The sequence below is a fragment of the Drosophila biarmipes genome, chromosome 3R, assembly GCF_025231255.1.
Source record: "Drosophila biarmipes strain raj3 chromosome 3R, RU_DBia_V1.1, whole genome shotgun sequence".
In the NCBI taxonomy this organism is placed as follows: Eukaryota; Metazoa; Arthropoda; class Insecta; order Diptera; family Drosophilidae; genus Drosophila; species Drosophila biarmipes.
In genome coordinates, this window is record NC_066616.1 from 5,758,995 (window position 1) to 5,777,391 (window position 18,397).

An 18,397-nucleotide genomic window follows, 5' to 3' on the forward strand; every position below is an offset into this window, starting at 1 on the left:
TACAAATTGATACCAATTTGAGTATTTTGTTTAACAAGAAATATCTTAAGCTTTCCAAGTAATGATCTAGCAGATACTAATTTGGAACAGGCTTTTCAATACGAACAATATTATTTGGAGTATGTTACGTAATACATCTCTAACGGAGAACCTCAATCCACTTTTGTTAATTTTCCTCTTCGGTTCGAATATAGAAAATTGTTGCCTCATTACGAAATTATCAGACACTTCGCCCTTTACGCAATCTGCAAGAATCAAGGCCACCCAGCTTAAAGACACATCCCAAATCCCATCCTTTAAAGATCTGCGATTAATCCGAACGCTATTAGCAGATGCAATCATTTCACAATGACCAATTTGTACGTGGGCACCCGGCAGAAGGGAAATCCCCCGAATCCGCCGAATCCTTTCTAAATAATTGGACTGCACTTCGCAATCGCCAATCTCCTCTCTGGGCCCTCTGCCGCTGTCTCTGCCGCCTGCGACGTTGACTTCGCAGAGCGGTGACTTCGCGCTAATTTGGAGCATGATATTCAGAAGGCCAAGCGTAACCACCTTGCCTCACCTGAGCAGAAAGTGCAAGCGCGGGCTATAAAACCGCTGGCCGGGCCAGGAGCCACATCATTCAGCCCTCAGCACCGTTTCTGCAAAGAACCAGCCCTCAAATCCAAAAGCAAACCTTTAAAATGGCATTCAAGGTGGGTCCTAATTAGGATATCAACTCCCGATCATATGTAACGATTTTATCCTCCAGTTTGTCTTCGCCCTCGCCTTCGTCGCCGTGGCCAGTGCCGGCTACGCCCCCATCGCCGCTCCCCAAGTGTACCATGCTGCCCCCGCGGTGGCCACCTACGCCCATGCCCCCGTTGCCGTGGCCCAGAAGGTCGTGGTCAAGGCCGCCGAGGAGTACGACCCCCACCCCCAGTACCGCTTCTCCTACGGAGTCGACGACAAGCTGACCGGCGACAACAAGGGACAGGTGGAGGAGCGCGACGGCGACGTGGTCCGCGGAGAGTACTCCCTGATCGACGCCGATGGCTACAAGAGGACCGTCCAGTACACCGCCGACCCCATCAACGGATTCAACGCCGTGGTGAACCGTGAGCCCCTGGTCAAGGCCGTCGCCGTTGCCCCTGTCGTCAAGACCGTTGCCGCCCCCGTCGCCCACTTCGCCGCCCCCGCTGCCTACACCTCCTACGCCGCCCCTGCCGTCGTGAAGACCGTGGCCCCCGTTGCCCACTACGCCGCCCCTGCTGTGGTCAAGACCGTTGCTCCAGTGGCTCACTATGCTGCTCCTGCCGTGGTCAAGACCGTGGCTCCAGTGGCCCACTACGCCGCCCCCGCTGCCTACACCTCGTACGCCGCTCCTGCTGTTGCCTACCACCACTAAGAACTGCCATTCCACAACCTTTTATTGTTATAGTTTTACGAACGACCTCTAAAAATAAACCAATATTTGTCATTTAAAAAGTTCATTTCACTCTATAAATGTATCCGGCTTTAAGGATACGTTTTGCCTGGGGCTGAATTCATTCAAGATCCAAATACAATTTAATTATTTTTGCTTCATTAGGGCTCAATTCGAATGGCTGTGTGGTCAATTAAGTGAACTGGGCTGCGACATTGAAATTCCAAAGTTTGGATTTTAAAGTCAAATTGGATTTTTTCTTTCAATCGTTCCATTCCATTCAGAGACCAATTTGCTACACCCGCTACGATTCGATTCAGCTCTGGAAATTGACCAAACCTATCAGCGAATAATAAATCATAATCGGATAAGTGTAAATTATTTATGCTTATATAAGTATGTCACGGATATAACTATGGCAATACGGAATTCTGCGTTTCAGCACGTGGTCAGTCGGCTTCCGGTTGGAAATTCTCGGCTTGTGCAAAACGGACCTCAGTAGCCGGCTTTTTCCATTCTAATTTTAGCCACTATTCTTATTTTTATTTGCCTCTTGACGCGTATGACGTAAAAAGAGGGCACTATAAACTTGTTTGTTTGGGATCCAGACAAGACTTTTTGTTCTTGTCCCATACAATTGACAATAAAGCCGTCAACTCATGTACACACGAAAAACTCTTTGGACACAGCCTAGGCTGTAGCTACTATAGGCTGGCTGACCACTTTCTGTGGCCAAAATTAAAAACTTCAAAACAAAACCAAATATATGGGTACGGTTTGATCTATGAAATCTTACTAATCTAAGGAATCGAAATCTGAAGTCAATTTGACCTCTAGCTATTACAGTTTTCGAAATCCTAGATCTTAGATCCTAAATCCTAGATCATAAATCCTAGATCCTAGATACTTGATACTAGAACCTAAAACCTAGATCCTAGCTCTAAGATCATAGTTTCTAAATAGACTCGGCTAGTGATATTGATATATACCTTATCAGGTCATACTACTCTCCGAATACAATATACCTTATACTTAACAAGTAAGGTGATATTTAAATACAATTTCCATAAGAGGGAAATTCTCAAAGTACCTTAACTATCATATACTATTCTATTATTTAATAATCCGATATATGCGATTTTTAAGCGTAATAGTGTGCTTGGTGTACTTAGTGTACTTTTACTTACTCATTTGGTTGGAACAGGAAAGAATTTGCGATTAAATTATTTTTTATCCTTGTTGCTAGCCAATAGACTTTCCTGTTCTTCTAAAGAATTTGTGATTTATGTATCCGTCATCCTCGGGTCAAAAAAAACCTAGCTAATATTCAGAAACTTACGCATTCGAAGCCACAGATGTAAAGACCGCAGCAGGTTAAACTTTGTTTAAAAAAATTCAAAAAGACTGGCTGACTGACTGTTTTTAAAATTCTAAATAACTTACTTATTATTATTATAATAATTTTTTATTCTGAAACTTTTGTATCTTATTTGTTTTTTATTCTTTCTCCTTACAAAGATATCGATGCCATATTTATAGTCGTATTTATAATATATATTGGTTTACTATTATGGAAAATGTAGAGAAACATACAAACATTACAAACATTGAAATAATTGAGAGTGCCTTAAGATTCTAAATCAAAGTTTGAAACTTGAATCGGTAGCGATCCAAAAGTTACTTCTAGTTAATAGATTCAATGACAGCTTGATCTGACGTTTTGATTTAAGCTACTTCGGGTATTTACAAAACACAGTTTATTTATTTTCATTGATTAAGACTTGTGTAAAAGTTTTTGAATTTTTCTAACTATATACAATTGCGAATTATCTTTTATTTCTAATTGGAATTTTAAGATAGACCTTCGTTTCGACTTGGAGCCAAAACCAAATCATAACACTTTCGATTTGTTTAGCCTAGAGACCTGGGACAGCGCTCCTGTTTAGATCTAGATCCTTTACTTAATATTTACAGATATGTGCTACGGACAAAGAGCTTAAAAGGCTACGACACTGATTAGAATTACAAGACTCACGCCCACAGGGCGAATTGGGCTAAGACGTATTTACACTGGCTTCGGGCTCGCTTCCTACATGAACTAACTGAGTTGGTAGTACTCCGGCGCAAAGTCGTTGGCCAGGTTGCTCAGGAAGTTGAAGTCCGAGCTGTTCGAGTTCTCCAGTCCGCTGATCGCCGCCGCCCCAGCCGCAGTGCTCCCATTGTTCCCGAATCCCTGGCCCTGACCCGTTGGGCCTCCGTTGAGGGCGAATCCGTGGATGTGCGATGGCGGTGGTCCGACTCCCACTCCGCCGGGAATCGCCGCGGAATTATGGTGGGCATGGATGTGGGCATGCGCCTGCGCCGGCACCTGCACGTGGTGATGGGGGTGGTGTCCGTGGCCGTGGGTGGCGGGGCCAGGGGGCTGCTGACCCGCCTCGTAGTACCCACCACTGCTCCCGGCGCCGCCGAAGTTGTTGTATCCCTCGCAGTTCTCCATCTGCAGTCCTAGAGCACTGTACGTCTCCCCGGGGCCCAGGTGATGCATGTGCCTGTGCGGGAATAAGAGGAATTCAGGTCAGTGGAGTTAAAGCTGATTTATCGCATTCATTTCTGATGTTATATAGAACCACTTGCTTGGACTTAGGAGTACTTTTATACCGTTATTTATGTTTCGTAACGTGTAATATATTTCATTTGTTGTGCTAGTTGTATGCTTTTAAGTTTCAATATCTTACTCTATTCTATATTTTGTTTGTCCTAGTCTAGGCAACAATTTATGTGTTTTTTAAAGTTGTATACCCTTGAAGAGGGTTTCTGTAATTAGTTTTTAGTTTAGCTTTTTAGTTAGTTTAGTTTTTAAGTTAAATTAGAAAGCTTTCGATTTACAATGCTAAAAAACTAAACTAAAAACTAATGACAGAACATAAAGAATTTTTTAAAGAGAGACTAGAGTATACTTTTTGAATTAAATTAGTCTATAAAACAATGAAATATCGATAACTAAAATCTTGCTTTCTTAAAGAAACATTTTTCATTGATACATTGCTTTGAAAAATAATTGTTGCTCACTTAAGCTACGCTACCGCCATCTATGCGGCCGTCAAGTGTATCAATAAAAAAAAATAAAATAGGATTGGGTATCAGATTAGACCGACCTAAGACTAGAACCAACTGGAAATCAGCAGTGTTGGAAAGTTCTGTACTATGTGCATAGCTAAGACAGAAACCACGTAGAGTGCAAGTAAATATTGTTTTTCATGACGAGTTAAATATTATTCAACTATAAAAATGAGCTAAATTTAAAACTAATGCTTTTTTTGGCTACTCACTGGTGATTGATCGCTGCTTGCTGGTGGGGCTGCTGCTGCTGTTGAAAGACCACTGATTGGTGTTGGTGGGCCTGCGCCTGTTGTTGAAAACTCATGTTGTCGTAGTAGGCGCCGTTGTTGAAGTTGCTGGGTCCGTTGACGGGCGCCTCAAAGTCGGCTACGTGGCTTTGGTGGTGCTGCTGCTGTGGGTGGTGCTGCTGGTGGTGCTGCTGGTGGTGCTGCTGGTGGTGCTGCTGCTGGTGGTTCAAGTACGCACTGCCGTTGGTGTCGTTGTAGTTGTAGTAAAACTGCTCGCTCTGCTGCTGCGCCTGAGCGCCTTGGTGAAAGTTGGCCGCATTTGGTTTGGGACTCAGATACTCGCCGTGCAGCGCCTGCTGCTTGTTGTGGGGATTGTGGTGCGGCGAGGCGGCGAATTCGATGTCGTACTTGCCGTAGTAGTCCTGCGGCTGCTGCTGTTGCGGGTGCATCTGCTGCTGCATTTGCTGCTGCTGCTTGGGACTAGGGTAGTAGCCTGGAAAGTAGCCGCCAGCTGGGCCACCACCACCCCCGTTTCCGTTTCCACTTCCATTTCCACTATTGCTGTCCGATAGAGGCGTGGGCGTGGCAATGGCATTGGCGACGCTCTGAAAGCGCTTTTTGCTGCCCGCCTTGCTGGCGGGTGCATTTCCGACGGCGGCGGCGTCCGAGTCCCGCCGAAAACTGACCAGACTGGGTGTGGAGTTCTCGTAGCCGAAGGGCGAGGCCTTCGACGAGGTGGACACCGCCTCCTTTTTGATAACCTGCAGGGCAGCAATAAGAGAATATACATATTTTTATATAATTTACAGGTCATCTTAGAACCAGATAGGCCTGAAATGTATGGCTTCATGCCCTTATTACTTTTAAGCCCAATCCCTAAACGTTTTTGTCTTCAAAAATCAGCTTATTGCTGATTTAGAAAGGCATGTCAGATGTATGCATATGCAAATATTCGTTATAATAATATAAAAATGTATTATTTATGAGTTTTACTTATAATGATTTTTGTACCAGATCAAATTTTTGGATGAATGTTATGGTTTGTGACTGTTTCCCAAAAATCCTTCTTCAATGTACAATCCCCTTTAAAAACATTTGAAAATATTTCATAGAAATAAGGAACATTTTCCTTTCCCCCTAAAGCTTTGGTAGCCCACTCACCTGTCCCTCGTCTTTCTTCTTCACCTTGATGGGGCTGCTCTCCTCGATGTCCTCGTCCAGGCTGACACTGGATGCCACGCTGGAGTCGGCGCTGATCACATTCGAGGCGGATACGGTGGTGCTGCCCATCAGGTTCGAGGAGATGCCCGTTTCCAGGGATGAGTTGGGTGTCACTGAAGATATGGAAGTGTTATTGAAGATATTACCAATTTCTCTAGCCCAACTCACGGCTTCCAGCACTCGGGTTGTTGTTGGTGGCGCTCGGCGTGTTGTTGTTGTGACCCCGGGAATTGGACGTGGAATCGGGAATATCGTCGGAGGGCAGTTCGCAGCCTTGACACGATTTCTTCGAATTGGAGTCTGCAGTTCACGGGAAGGTAAGATAAAAGCAAATCAGTAGGTATATGGCCACGAATATTGATGATTTGTTTTCGTAAGTGCTGGACGGGGACGAGAACCAAAGTCGGAACTCTCACGCGAAAGGGGTTTGCACGCCGAGGGCCGCCCTGCCAAAAGTCGTCCGTCCCATCCCAGCCTCTGACAATGATTGATAAGCTACACCATCTCTTACTTCTGAGTAAAAGCCTCAAAAACGAAGCCGTGCAAGACCGAAAAAGTAAAAGTGGAACAACTTGTTGGTAAACTCTTAGAGCGAGTTCAACTTTTGGTACAGTTTTCTTTGGTGTCTGAATTCTTTCAGGTCACAGTCCTTATAAAGTTTATAATTAACACCAAATATTACAGACACTTTGGATTCGTACTGTTTTTTGACATTTCTATGGTAAATTTTCATTGACTTTCGCTAATATTCCGGGTAATATATGAGCACTTTCGATATTTCCCATCCACCTCTTAACCTAAGACTACAATTAATGGATTTGGTGCTTTACTTACTACTATCGGACTGATCATCGTCACCTTTGAGGCTGTCCTTGTTGTCCTCGTCGTCCGTCTTCGAGAGCGTTTGCCTCTTGTGCTTCATGCGGCGGTTTTGGAACCAAACTTTTACCTGCAACGGAGATGCGATTAGTTCGACTGCCGTCAAGGTGTGTGCAATTAAAAGTGGGAAAATCGAGGAGGGAGCACTGTGTTCCCCACGAACCGCTGCCAGGGAGCAATTTGTCAGCGGGATAATGGAATCCTCCTGCCATGTGCGAATGCAGCGGAATAAATTGCATTGCGGAGCACTCACCTGTCGCTCCGTAAGGTCCAGGCTGGCTGCTATTTCGATCCTCCTTGGGCGGCATAAATATTTATTGAAATGGAATTCCTTCTCCAGCTCCAGCAGCTGGGTATTGGTGTACGCGGTGCGGAGTCGTCGGGGCAGGCCGTTTTCTGGAACGAATTCAGCTGCAATTGAGAAATTGCATTTTGTTCGTTTGAGAGACTTGCAGAGTGAATGTGAATTTTTTCGATTTTTCTGTGTTTGTTCGTCAAGGGGCTTCCCCTCCAACATGTCCCCGAGTGGGCGTGGCCATGGTACATACGTCAACATATTCGCAGTGCGAGCGGGCTTCAAGGATGCCACCTCTCTATCTCCGCCCGTAATCAATCTATCAGCTCGTCAGGGGCATAACTAATTCAGCGAAACTCGCCCAACTAGATAAGAAAACTTTCAGGACTCTCCAGCATATCTGCCGAAAAGTGCAGCTGCTGGCGCGGTAAGTTCCTCGTCTCGAGCGTTTTTCCATCGCCGCTGAGACGCGACACTCGCAGCTCGAGCGTTAAGTAATTAACAAAAATCTAATCAATCAATCAGTGAGGGAAAGACGGGCCCTCAGCAGGGCTCTCGAGTAGTTCGGCTTCCAAACAGAAGCCTGAGCCAGCAGCTCCGGTGGAAAATAGCTTCCAGGCGGAGCGAGGGAAAAACTTAATTTGAATAACAAACAGAAGATTATTTTATTTTTTGGTCAAAAAAGCTTTTAGTTAAGTGGGTAATGGGCTATTTCCAAAATATCTAAGGGAGTATACTACTAATAGCATTCACCTAAAGAAATAAGCATTTTTAAGCCTCGTTAAAATTATAATTCTTAATTAAAGAAAGTAGTGGGAACTATTTGATGCGTAAAAATATCGCTATAAAATCAAAAATGTGATACTATCGAGTAATATTTGATTACAGTATGGTAAGCTTGTTTACACGTTGTCTAATGCTTTTTATTTCAACCACTTCTTATTTCAAAAATCAAACCCACTAAACTCGCCCTAGATGCTTTTGCCAAACCTGAGTTCTAATGATAGAGATCAGCAAAGTTGTTTCTGCTCCAACGGCCTGCGACATAAAATCACCGAAAATAAATTTACCCGAAATAAAACTCGCATTGAGGAGTAAAGAAATGCGCATATCATTTGAGGAAACTGAACATTTCGCTACCTTTTGCCCGCCGTCGAACTTCTGCCACCTTATTTGCATTGATGCGATTGCAAAATATTTTTGTACTTTTTCGCCACTTTGCCTTTTGGCAACAAGCACGGAGTTTCCAGCTGAACGAGCTGCGTAAACAGAGTCTCAATAGCGGCAAATGGCGAAAGGAAAAGGATCCTGGCAGGACCAGGAGCAGGGGCCCTGGAGGAGGAGCAGGATGAGGGGCAGGACGAGGAGCCAGACATAGACACTGATTGAATTACAGATGCGAGCCCGAGCCCGAGCCCAAGCCCGGGTTCCTTCATCAATACTCGCAGAGCGGATGCCATAAACACCACCTGGTGGGGCACATACACCACACACAGAGAGAACATTTCTGGAGGAGGGCCATTTCCCACTCCCCATCTCCGCTCTCCCGGACCCAAGTCGCGTGTACTTGTGCGAAAAGTGCCCAGATACAGATACGGAATGAAAGCATAAATTTCGCACAAAAGTTGCACCCGAAAACTGTTTACGAGCAGCCAACGGCAGCCAACGAAAACTGAAAAGTAAAGTGCACAAAAGCAGAAAATATGATTTCCTTTTTGGCGACGACGAGCAAAAAGATAATTTTCTAAACCCGAATCGGAGGGCAGAGGCGGGGGCGGAGGGCGGGGCGCGTGGCAGTGCCACAGGGGCGGTGGGCGCAAGGCTGCCAAGTTGAGTGCAATTTCTGCAGCCTGGTCAAAATGGAATCCAAACATCCAGCCAACCAGCCAACCAGCCAACCATCCGCCCAACTCCCCAAATGACAGCTGGCTGGTTTGGCCCTTTCTAGGTGGCTTGGAAATTACAAAATGAATTTTGTTTTGTCATGGCTAGAGGGGCCTGGGGAGACATTGGAAATGTCATCAGCATGGATGAAATGCCGGAAAAGTCAGGATGGAAACTTATCAGCAAACTACGGCCGAAGGATACTTCGCAGCTGCCTTTGGATTAGGTTGTACTAGAAATGACACTCTACGGTGGCAGTGGTAGTGGGTGGTAAGGAAAGCCTTAAGTTTAATGCCCGCAATCATCGCTTGGTTATTATTTGCTCGTAAATCTCCGCTCAGGTCTGCAAATAAAATTAATTTCTATGGCCTGGCAGACGGAAAGGAAACGCTCCTGATGATTTACAGCCCCTGGCATGCACTTATTAACTGCTTCAACAGCATCATTTACATGTTAACACTTAGACGCACTCGTTGTCCACCAACAGGACCTTTCTTTCGCCACCTCTCATGCTGAAGGGCAGGATTTATGTTTATATTTCGGGCTGAACTTGGCCAGCAAAAAACACAAGAAGCCGGGGCGGAAAAGAGTTTGGTCAAAAGCGGAACATTTAACGCATTTGCCGCTCCTTCGGGCTGAAATTAAAACGAGCGAAAATTTTGCAACAATTGCACAAATGGTCAAAGGTGGCCAGGATTTCCCTGTTTTTGCTTAAAACGCATATTATAATCAGTGCACGCAGAGAAATAGGTCTGAAATATTTAATTCTGTTATCAAAGAATATCTTCAACATTTGATGTGTATATCCTCAATCGTTGATGTCCAAGCAGGGCACATAAAGATTACCAAAGTTCGTCCCTATAATTATCCTTATTAAGAAATCGAAGTGAAGAATTTTATTGCTGGTCGGTATCGTTCTTTCAGTGTACTCTTCCCACCTCGCCATCTAAATCATGCGCTCCCCACTCACTTGCCGGGGAATTTGCAGAATGAATGGTACACTCGTGGCTGTTTGCCTAGCGCTAACTACTCGTGAATACTTACGTAAGTAGTTGGGGGGAGCGGCATTTTTTGGGCTCGACCATCTCGACCACTTGCACAGGACCGCAGTCCATAAGGATGCACATTAAGGACATTTGTGGCCGGTCAACAAGGTGGACCCGGACCAGACCCGAGCCCAAGCCCCCAACCCAAAACAACCCGAACTCGAACCCGGAATGACCAAAGGTGGCCACTGGCAAAAAATGACCTCAATTTATCTTGTAGGTTTCGGTCGGTCTAGCCGGGGACGGGGCACTTCGCCTTGACTTGGCCTTAAATTACGTGAGCGCTCTGCGGTTGAGCGACAACGAGTTGGCTGAAACTTTAAAGGCCAGGCGACGAGCTTAAGTATCTGCAAGTACCGAGGAGAATTCAATCGAAAACGGGGAAGCCACAATAAAAACTGGGAGACAATGGCGCGGCGGCTCAGTAGCTGAAACGCCAAATGCTGATGCGCGATGCAGTAGAAATTCTCGTTCGGCGGCACAAAAAGATACAGATATAGCCGGAGCAACAAATGCTGGATGTGGATGTGGATGTCTTTTTGTGGCCCCTGGTGTGGGCCGACGAATGCGCAAAGAGCAGAACCATTAATCATTCCGGCCAAAGGAAGACAACAGCCAACAGACATCTGACGACGACGTCGTCTTTGGAGCAATGGAAAAAGTCAATTTCTCATGAAAACATTTTGTATCTGCATCCACTTGATATGCATTCAAACTAAACCAGCTCAACTCAGCTCGGGCCAACGAAAAACCAAGCTTCGACCAGCTATCCATATTTTATTGCTCAGGATACAGCTGAAATGTATAGGGGCTAAGAAGACCCAGTTAAGTGTCTTCAATCATTTAATTGTGGGCCTGATTGACAGTTATGCGAAAAGCATAACAACACCCCGAATGGCTAGGTCCTTTCCTCGGGATTAGTTTTAATTAGCGGCCAGGAAAAGGGTTGAAGGGTGGGTGGTCGTGGTCGGGACCAGGCCGCAGAGGTCCCAGGCCCAACCGAGCATTGGTGGCCAGACAAACATTTCCGCTTTCTTTTCACTTTGCCCAACTTACTTTAATGCCATTACCACCACCGACCGAAGCTGCCACAGTCGAAAGATAAATTAGAGAAATATATTTAATGACTTTTCATGACCAGCAAATGTCAACAATACGAAACATTTACACAAACAGGGAAAATAAATTCAACGAAACTAAACCCTCAGGATTGTTGATCAGGACGGGAGGAGAATGGAGAGAGGTCGGTGTTTTGCCCTGCTGGAGGTGTGAAAATTTTTGATTAATGTTACAATGTTTTGGGTGAATGGAATATAAGGTCAGAGATCACAAAATTCAAATTTACTTACTTTTAGATATTTAAATATTTTTGGAACCCAATTTTGTAAGTTAAATAATATTTACCAAAAAACTAAAAGAAGACACATTTATTTGCAAGCCTTCTGTGTGGCTTTGTGTTTTCTTTGAGTAATTGGCTTCATCACGTTGAAAATAAACATCTCCACATACGATGGCACTATTTTGAGATCAGTTGCAATTTTAATATTCATTCTGTGGAAAATGATTTTGTTTAAGATTTGTATACAAGCTGGAGTTAAGTACTTTGAAGTAGATGTCTTTTCCAACAAACAAATTGCTAAATGTATATATTAAAAAATAGTTTTCAAGAAAGTATATTAGAAAATTTTTGGAAATATTTTAAACCCCATATTTTGAAAACTAGTTGATTTAATTTTTAAAGACAAACATTTCCAGCCCGACTATTAAATGGCATTATGTTTGTACAAACCTTAAGCTTATTTTGTATTTTGCCAACGCGTGTGACTAAATTTTTTTCCCCTCCGTTTTTACTCTTATCAAATAGCCATTAAGCTTGAAAGCAAGTAAAAGAGAGTTGAAATTGAACAATGATGAAAATTGTCAGTCTTTTTAATATGTTTCATATTTTTGATTGGCCTTTCCCTCAATGATTTATTCAGTTTTTCTCTCCATTTTTATATTTTCAAAATGAATCGACATAGATGAAAGATGGCTCTCTGGGAAAAGGGAGTTAGCTAAATACTTTAAAGCGGTTCAAATTGAAAAACTTTCAACATGGCCCAGCAGTTTGTAAATATTTACGATATTTGTATTGTATATTGTGGTCTTTGAATACAAAAGCCCATGTGTTGGCCGGGGAGCGAGGACGAGAGGGGTGAACTGGAGCTGAAAAATGAAAAGATATTTCTCGGTTGCCATGGAAAAATGAAAGCTGTTGGTAAAAACTTTGCCCTGCGCTTAAGCCAGGTTTCCACTCCCGCTGGCTGTCACTTTGGCCTGGTGCGTTGCTCTGCTCCTGCTCCTTCTGTCACATCCTCCTGCGGGCTCAAAATATGAAATCCATCAGGGATGCTAAGAGCTGTCAATCAAAATCAGCGAGGGAAACTTTTCCAGCTCGCTTTCTCGCTCACTCGTGGGGTAAATTTACATTTCCGTGGGGTGGAGGGTGCTGCGGGTGGGGTGGATTATGTTTTTGCATGTCTGCCAGATTGAAAGCGAATTAAAAATGGGAGCGGAAAAAAACTGCTTAAAGCCTCATCGCAGTCAATGGAAAATTAATGTCGATTTAAGAGCGCTCCGGTCGGAAATTGATTTTCGTAAATACCAAAACTAAACCAAGGCTCGACTCGAATGCGATTACATGGGAGACCGCCTCTTCAGGTGCTGACAATACTTAGTTCCAGCCGATCCGCTGCGGCATCCCCGAACAGAAGTCCGCACAATGGCCCATGGAAAGCACTCCGGTTTTCGCAAACAATGGACAAGAAAGCGTGCCGCCTGCGAGCCGTAGAAACGAGAATGATTAGTCCCCTCAGTCTCAGTTGCATGAAAAATTATTTAACGAGTAAATTGTAAGGCCCTCTGCACACTGCCCCGCGGACCGGACAAATACCGGAGCTGAAGGCCAAAAATCAGCTTACGATCGTTTGAGGTCTGACACCTCCTGGAGCCAACTGCCAACCCAGATTCGCCCCTCCACGAGTGACGTTAGAGATGGGTGAGTGATTGTTCATTTTCCGAGCGCTTTCGAGGGGCTCACGCACCTTGAATGGATGAATGAAGTACACAAAAAATGGAGGAACTGAATGGAAACATGGCAATTCCGGAAGGTGTTATAATGGAACTCAGCAAAACTGGTTCGAACCATCAAATATTCATCATCAAATATTACATATTAAGATGAAGAGGTATTTATTTTGAAAACTCCCCTTTCATATATTGAAACAAATATTTGGATTTATTGATCATGACAACTAGCAATTCTTTATAATGACAGCGCGTTCTCATTTAATGACATTATTTAATGCCATTTTAAAGAGGCACTTTAAGATCAAAAGTACAATGCACAGCACACCTAAGTATACTATATAAGAGATTTTAAAATCTACAAATTTGTGTAGTGTTATTTATTTTATCATTGATCATTTTAAAACTTGAAGTTACTTTTTATTTACAGGTAAGCTGGGTTTGCATATGATAAAACATGGGGTGCTACAGGCTTGATACGGGTCTCCAGGAAGCCCGACACGCTGTCACCTCTAACGACAATTGCAGAGCAAGAGGTAGCAGAAGCCCCTTTAGCAATGGCCGACTTCTCGACGAAATATTCCCTGGTTTCCTTATGATTAATCAATATTTCTGTTTGAGTTGCAACAAAAGCGTCGCGTTGCCGAGAGCCAAGTGGCAGCACCGACGGCTCGGACAGGGGCTGCAAGGCTGAATGACTGAGTGGCTGAATATCTGAGACTGACCGACGATGTCGCTGGCATTTCTTTCGGCTGCCGCGTTTGACAGATCAACGTGTGCTGACAGCTTTTGTGTACGATCTTCTTCCAGCTTTGTTGCTGTACTTGCTGTTGGGCAATGCCTGAGCATAATTAATGATGCGCGGCTTTGGGCGCTTTTGAGTTTGGCGCTGGCAATGGGATCCATTGTTCGATCGCATTGGCTTCACGCCACTCGCCCCTCCGGATTAGGTAGGAATATAGTGTGAACGTGTGTTCGATCGCGATCTCAGCCCAAGCGGACGCAGTTCTGGCCTTTGATTGATCTGGCTACTGTTCGCTTTCACGGTTTATTGCTGATGAGTTATTGAAAATCGAAACCAAAACAAAATTCACAGTAGTCGGGTAATAATTGGCTTTACTCGGGGGTGATGGTCTTCCAAGGAAGGGGACTGGGTGAAGGGCGGAGATGGTCTGGTAATGACCAGTGGTTAAGACTCTGAAAGAGGAATCAATTCTTGGATAAAAAAATTATAAATAAATGTACCTAGCCAATATTAAGAAATGGAAGTATTAATTGTTTACTTCTTATAATATTTCTCAATTAATAGTTCTTAACGTACATCTAAAGTAAAATTATTTACTCCGGGATCGAACTGAGAAGGCGAAACATTTGTAAACATTTTTATTCGTCGTAAACATTTTAATCTTTACAGCCAGGAGAAGTGTTCTTTGATTTCTTTTCCGCTCGATTTGAGTCACATTTAAATGCAAGTAATTCCGGCTCCGGGCACCACACCGTCCTCGAATCTGATTCCCAGGCGGGCGGGTAAGGAAACCGCCGACTCACGGCTGGTCAGCCACCAGAAAACCGGAGACGTTCGAGGAAATTGCCGCGTCCCTGGCAGGAAAACCCGACCTGTGGTCAGGCCGACTCAGCGCCTCGGGGCGAAAATGGAAAACTTGCGGATTCAAATAAATAATACAAATACGGACTGGGGGAGTGCGAGTGACTGGAAAAAGCGCAGAGCCAGAGATGGAACTCCGGTTGAAACAACGAAATAATGCCTCATTTTTCCTTATCGCCGCAATAAAGCTGAATAAACGCTTCATTTCCATTTGTCTCGCGAGTGAATCGCCCTTAGCCGACTTCGGAGTGGCCGCGTCACCTCGTGGGAAGGGGGATTCTTCTGGGATGGATGGGGGTTCGAGATCTGCGGGCCTGTGGCCACCCAGTTGGCCGGCCACATCGCAAGGTACATTGTACTGGGGAGCTGCAGGAAAAACATTTCTGAAAAAGCAAAATAAAATAAAAACCGTTTACACGCCAAGCTCAACTCGCTTTTTTTGCGATTTTCCTGTTCTTGGCTCTCTCCTTCATCATCGTCGCTTCTTTTCCACTTCTTGATGCGGCATTTTTATCGCTTGGCAAGTTCTGCTTATTTTAAACACGAACAGCAACAACAGCCCTCGGAGCAACAACAACCGGCGGCAAAAAATTATATTCATTGTGAAAAAAAAATGGAAAAAGAAAAAGCAAAAGTCACTTCCGGCATGCCAAAAGGAAAACGCGAAAAGTCTGCGAGTGTAGTGGAAAAGGCAATGGAGACCGAGAATAAGATGGACAACCTTACGCCGGAGTTGGGGGTAATAGCTGGTGGCCACGACTTGAGGAATTTCCTTCATCCAATTAGATTGAAAGTACGATATGGCTTTACGTCTTAAGAACCTTGTTCCAAGTACATACTATCCAGATTGAGCTAGGAATATCGAACAACACATTAAACATTACACTTCCTTCATCAAATTAGATTGATAATACGAGAAAGCGCGATTAGAACTATAATATCCAGACTAAAACTAGAAATTTAAAAATATTACAGAAATTTTTATTGGCTTACTAGTACCAGTATGCTCTGCTAAGTATTAATTACTAGTGATCAAGTAAAAAAATAAATAGCTCCCTTTCTATCATACCTACAACTTTATCTAAGACCAAATAAATAAATTCAGCTGAGTTACATCGATTGGGACTTAAAAAAAGGCAATTTATTTTATTACTTCGATTAGCCTTAAATGTATCTCATAATTAAGTCTAGACGATCTTGATACTACGTTTCCCAGATTTACTAAATACTTCCTCGGCTTCATTTCTTACTCCCATTCTCGTTTTAATGGGTTCTCACCAATTAACTTTGTGTATTTACATTTTGCTACTTTCAAAGCTTTCAGCACAGACCACTTAATGCATATAAACAACAACAACACAAAACAATTTAAAAATGCTATAAATCTTTGCTCGATCAAATGGTCGAGCAACTTTGTTGCCGGCTAACACAAATTGGCTAATTGGCAGTGACCGAACCACTTATACCCTCACGTCGTAAAGGCGTATGACACTTGCAATTACTTCTTATATAAAGTATGTTGAAATGGTATTTAGAAATATAATACACTTGTGAAAACGCTCTAAATTCATTAAGCATTAATACTTGTATTTTATCGCAAAAAAACGAAATATCTAATAAAATACACATTTTATAGTAAGGTGTTTGGCTCCAACAACTTTTAGCCAAGCCTTCTTTTCTTGGTCTTAACCTGTCGTGTTGGCCAATCAACAAGTTTAAGTTTCTGTTGAGTTTGGCTGCTGCCACTGAACGCACCGGCTTTCTGGCCTGTCGCAAATGCAAATTAATTAGCGGCTCCGCGGCAGTGGCTTTAATTGCCGGTCCGCACCACGTCGGGCCCGACAACATGGCGTATGCGTGATGCCACTGCTGATAATTGAATTTCAACGGTGTTCGCATGCGTTCAGCTTCAACTCGTCGGGTTGCAGCTGCGGGATTGGAGCCGGGGCATCTGGTGGAGCTGCTGGTGGCGTAGCCTTCAATTTGCCACAAGCGCCGCCTTTTCGAAATGAGTTATGGGCAGCGAGTAAGCTGGATCTCTGCGCGAGTAAAAATACGCACATTTTTCTCCTAAGACACTTAAAATAAATGTAGACTGGGAAAAGTAAAAATAACATACCTAAATTTCCTTAATTTCTTTCAGCTTCTATTACTCGCAAAATTCTAAAAGCCTAATGAAGAATAACAAATCTTATTATAACAATTTAAATACACCTTCGAAAACGTTATCAGACTTCTTCATAACAATTTAAATCTGATATTGCACTTGATTTAACTTTATTTTAAGTGCTCTCAGTGAAATTGTCCCCTAAAATAAGTGTTCTTGTGCATGTTGCCGCTGTTGTTCAGGTTGTTCTTGTGGATGTTGCTGCTGCTGTTCGGTTGGCCTGCTCCTTGCGTTTCACAAGCCGATATTAACCCTCGAGTCAAGTCCCGGGACATAAATCATTTAAATCACTAAAACATGCAACTGCCTGCCATTCGCCTCCTTGAACCGCCCGAGGTCCTTGTTCTATGGCAAAGACATTAAATAAATCGCCTGCTGCCAAATGTTTCACATACGAATTTGCCTAAGCAACTCGCTTTTTGCCAAAGTTTTGCATTTTGTCTTGCCACCCGTCAAAGTTTTCCGCCCCTCCTGTTCGGGGGTTTTCCGAGCCCCGGTCCCCCGATCCAGGTCCTACGTGGGTCGTGTCAGATGCATGTGTAGCTCGGCCGGGGCATTACACACAGGTGGCGACATATGCTAAATGTCACAAGGTTCTCGGGCCGCACATAAACGTTTGTACTTACGCATGCACGACATACGGACACATTTACTTGGCTTATTTATGCATAGCCCGGACACACAGACGTATATCATTCGGCGGGGCGCAAGTCAATTGAGCTGGGCCATATTTCACGCAGTTGCTGCGAATTGATGAAACGATTATGGCCTGATTGGAAACGATTATCTGGTTTTCCACAGGGAGCACAATGCAAGTGGACGGATTGTATCACCTCTCATTAGGACCTTCCAGTCATTGTTTCAGGGTTTTTGTTTAGCAGTTGGAAAACAAAAACCATTCGAATAGAAATAGCCAGTCACAGAGGGAAACCGCTTAAAAAAGATCTTGTTAGATGTATCGAATAATTTTATTAGAATTTATTTGTAAAATGGTTGAAAAATCTTGTTTAAAGTTGATATAAGAATATTTGAATTAATTATAAACCAATGCCTTTTTAAAATAACCCAAGTAAGTACGTCCAATTTACAGAATATGAAGGTAAAATATTTCCTTTTATCATTTTTCTTTGAACTTTAAATGTGTTGTATGAAAATGAAATAAGCATCTCACAGTTAGTTAGCATTTTCAAGACCAAATAGACCTATAAAATTACCTAAATCATTTCGAACGAAGCGAAAATCGAACTACTCTAACATCCGCGGGTAGAGATACCGAACAAAAGGTGGAAAAAACGGACCCGAAATGTTAGCCCGCTCAGTGCAGTGGATGCGAAGGATGCGCATTGCCTTAATTGAAACCGTTTAAATTGCAATTAATCACCCGGCGGCGAGGATGGCACGAATGTTGCACAGTTGTTGCCGAGTGGCGCAGCGAATGCCCGCGGGGGTGGGGCGGGCGATAAGTCCCGCCGAGGGGA

At 43.7% G+C, this 18,397-nt stretch overlaps 2 protein-coding genes across 4 annotated transcripts in view; one reads left to right on the forward strand and one right to left on the reverse strand.

Moving 5' to 3' along the window:
* Window positions 1-637: 637 nt before the first annotated feature.
* Window positions 638-1,880, forward strand: LOC108027065 (larval cuticle protein A2B). The gene is made up of 2 exons (XM_017098274.3): window positions 638-698; window positions 755-1,880. The coding sequence occupies exons 1-2, from the start codon at window positions 687-689 to the stop codon at window positions 1,388-1,390; spliced, it is 648 nt and encodes a 215-aa protein (XP_016953763.3). The 5' UTR covers window positions 638-686; the 3' UTR covers window positions 1,391-1,880.
* Window positions 1,881-2,886: 1,006 nt separating this feature from the next.
* The window catches only part of LOC108027380 (homeotic protein proboscipedia), a 34,079-nt gene continuing 18,568 nt past the window's right edge, over window positions 2,887-18,397 (reverse strand). The window contains exons 4-9 of one of the 3 annotated variants that reach the window (XM_044090984.2): window positions 7,109-7,266; window positions 6,835-6,925; window positions 6,145-6,276; window positions 5,917-6,089; window positions 4,738-5,516; window positions 2,887-3,957 (exon numbers count right to left, since the gene is read on the reverse strand). In XM_044090984.2, the coding sequence (XP_043946919.1) occupies window positions 3,507-3,957; window positions 4,738-5,516; window positions 5,917-6,089; window positions 6,145-6,276; window positions 6,835-6,925; window positions 7,109-7,266 (1,784 nt within the window). In that variant the 3' untranslated portion in view covers window positions 2,887-3,506. Of the gene's footprint in view, window positions 3,958-4,737; window positions 5,517-5,916; window positions 6,090-6,144; window positions 6,277-6,810; window positions 6,926-7,108; window positions 7,267-18,397 lie in introns of all 3 variants that reach the window. The other 2 variants (XM_017098812.3, XM_017098811.3) reach the window with 2 other exon arrangements.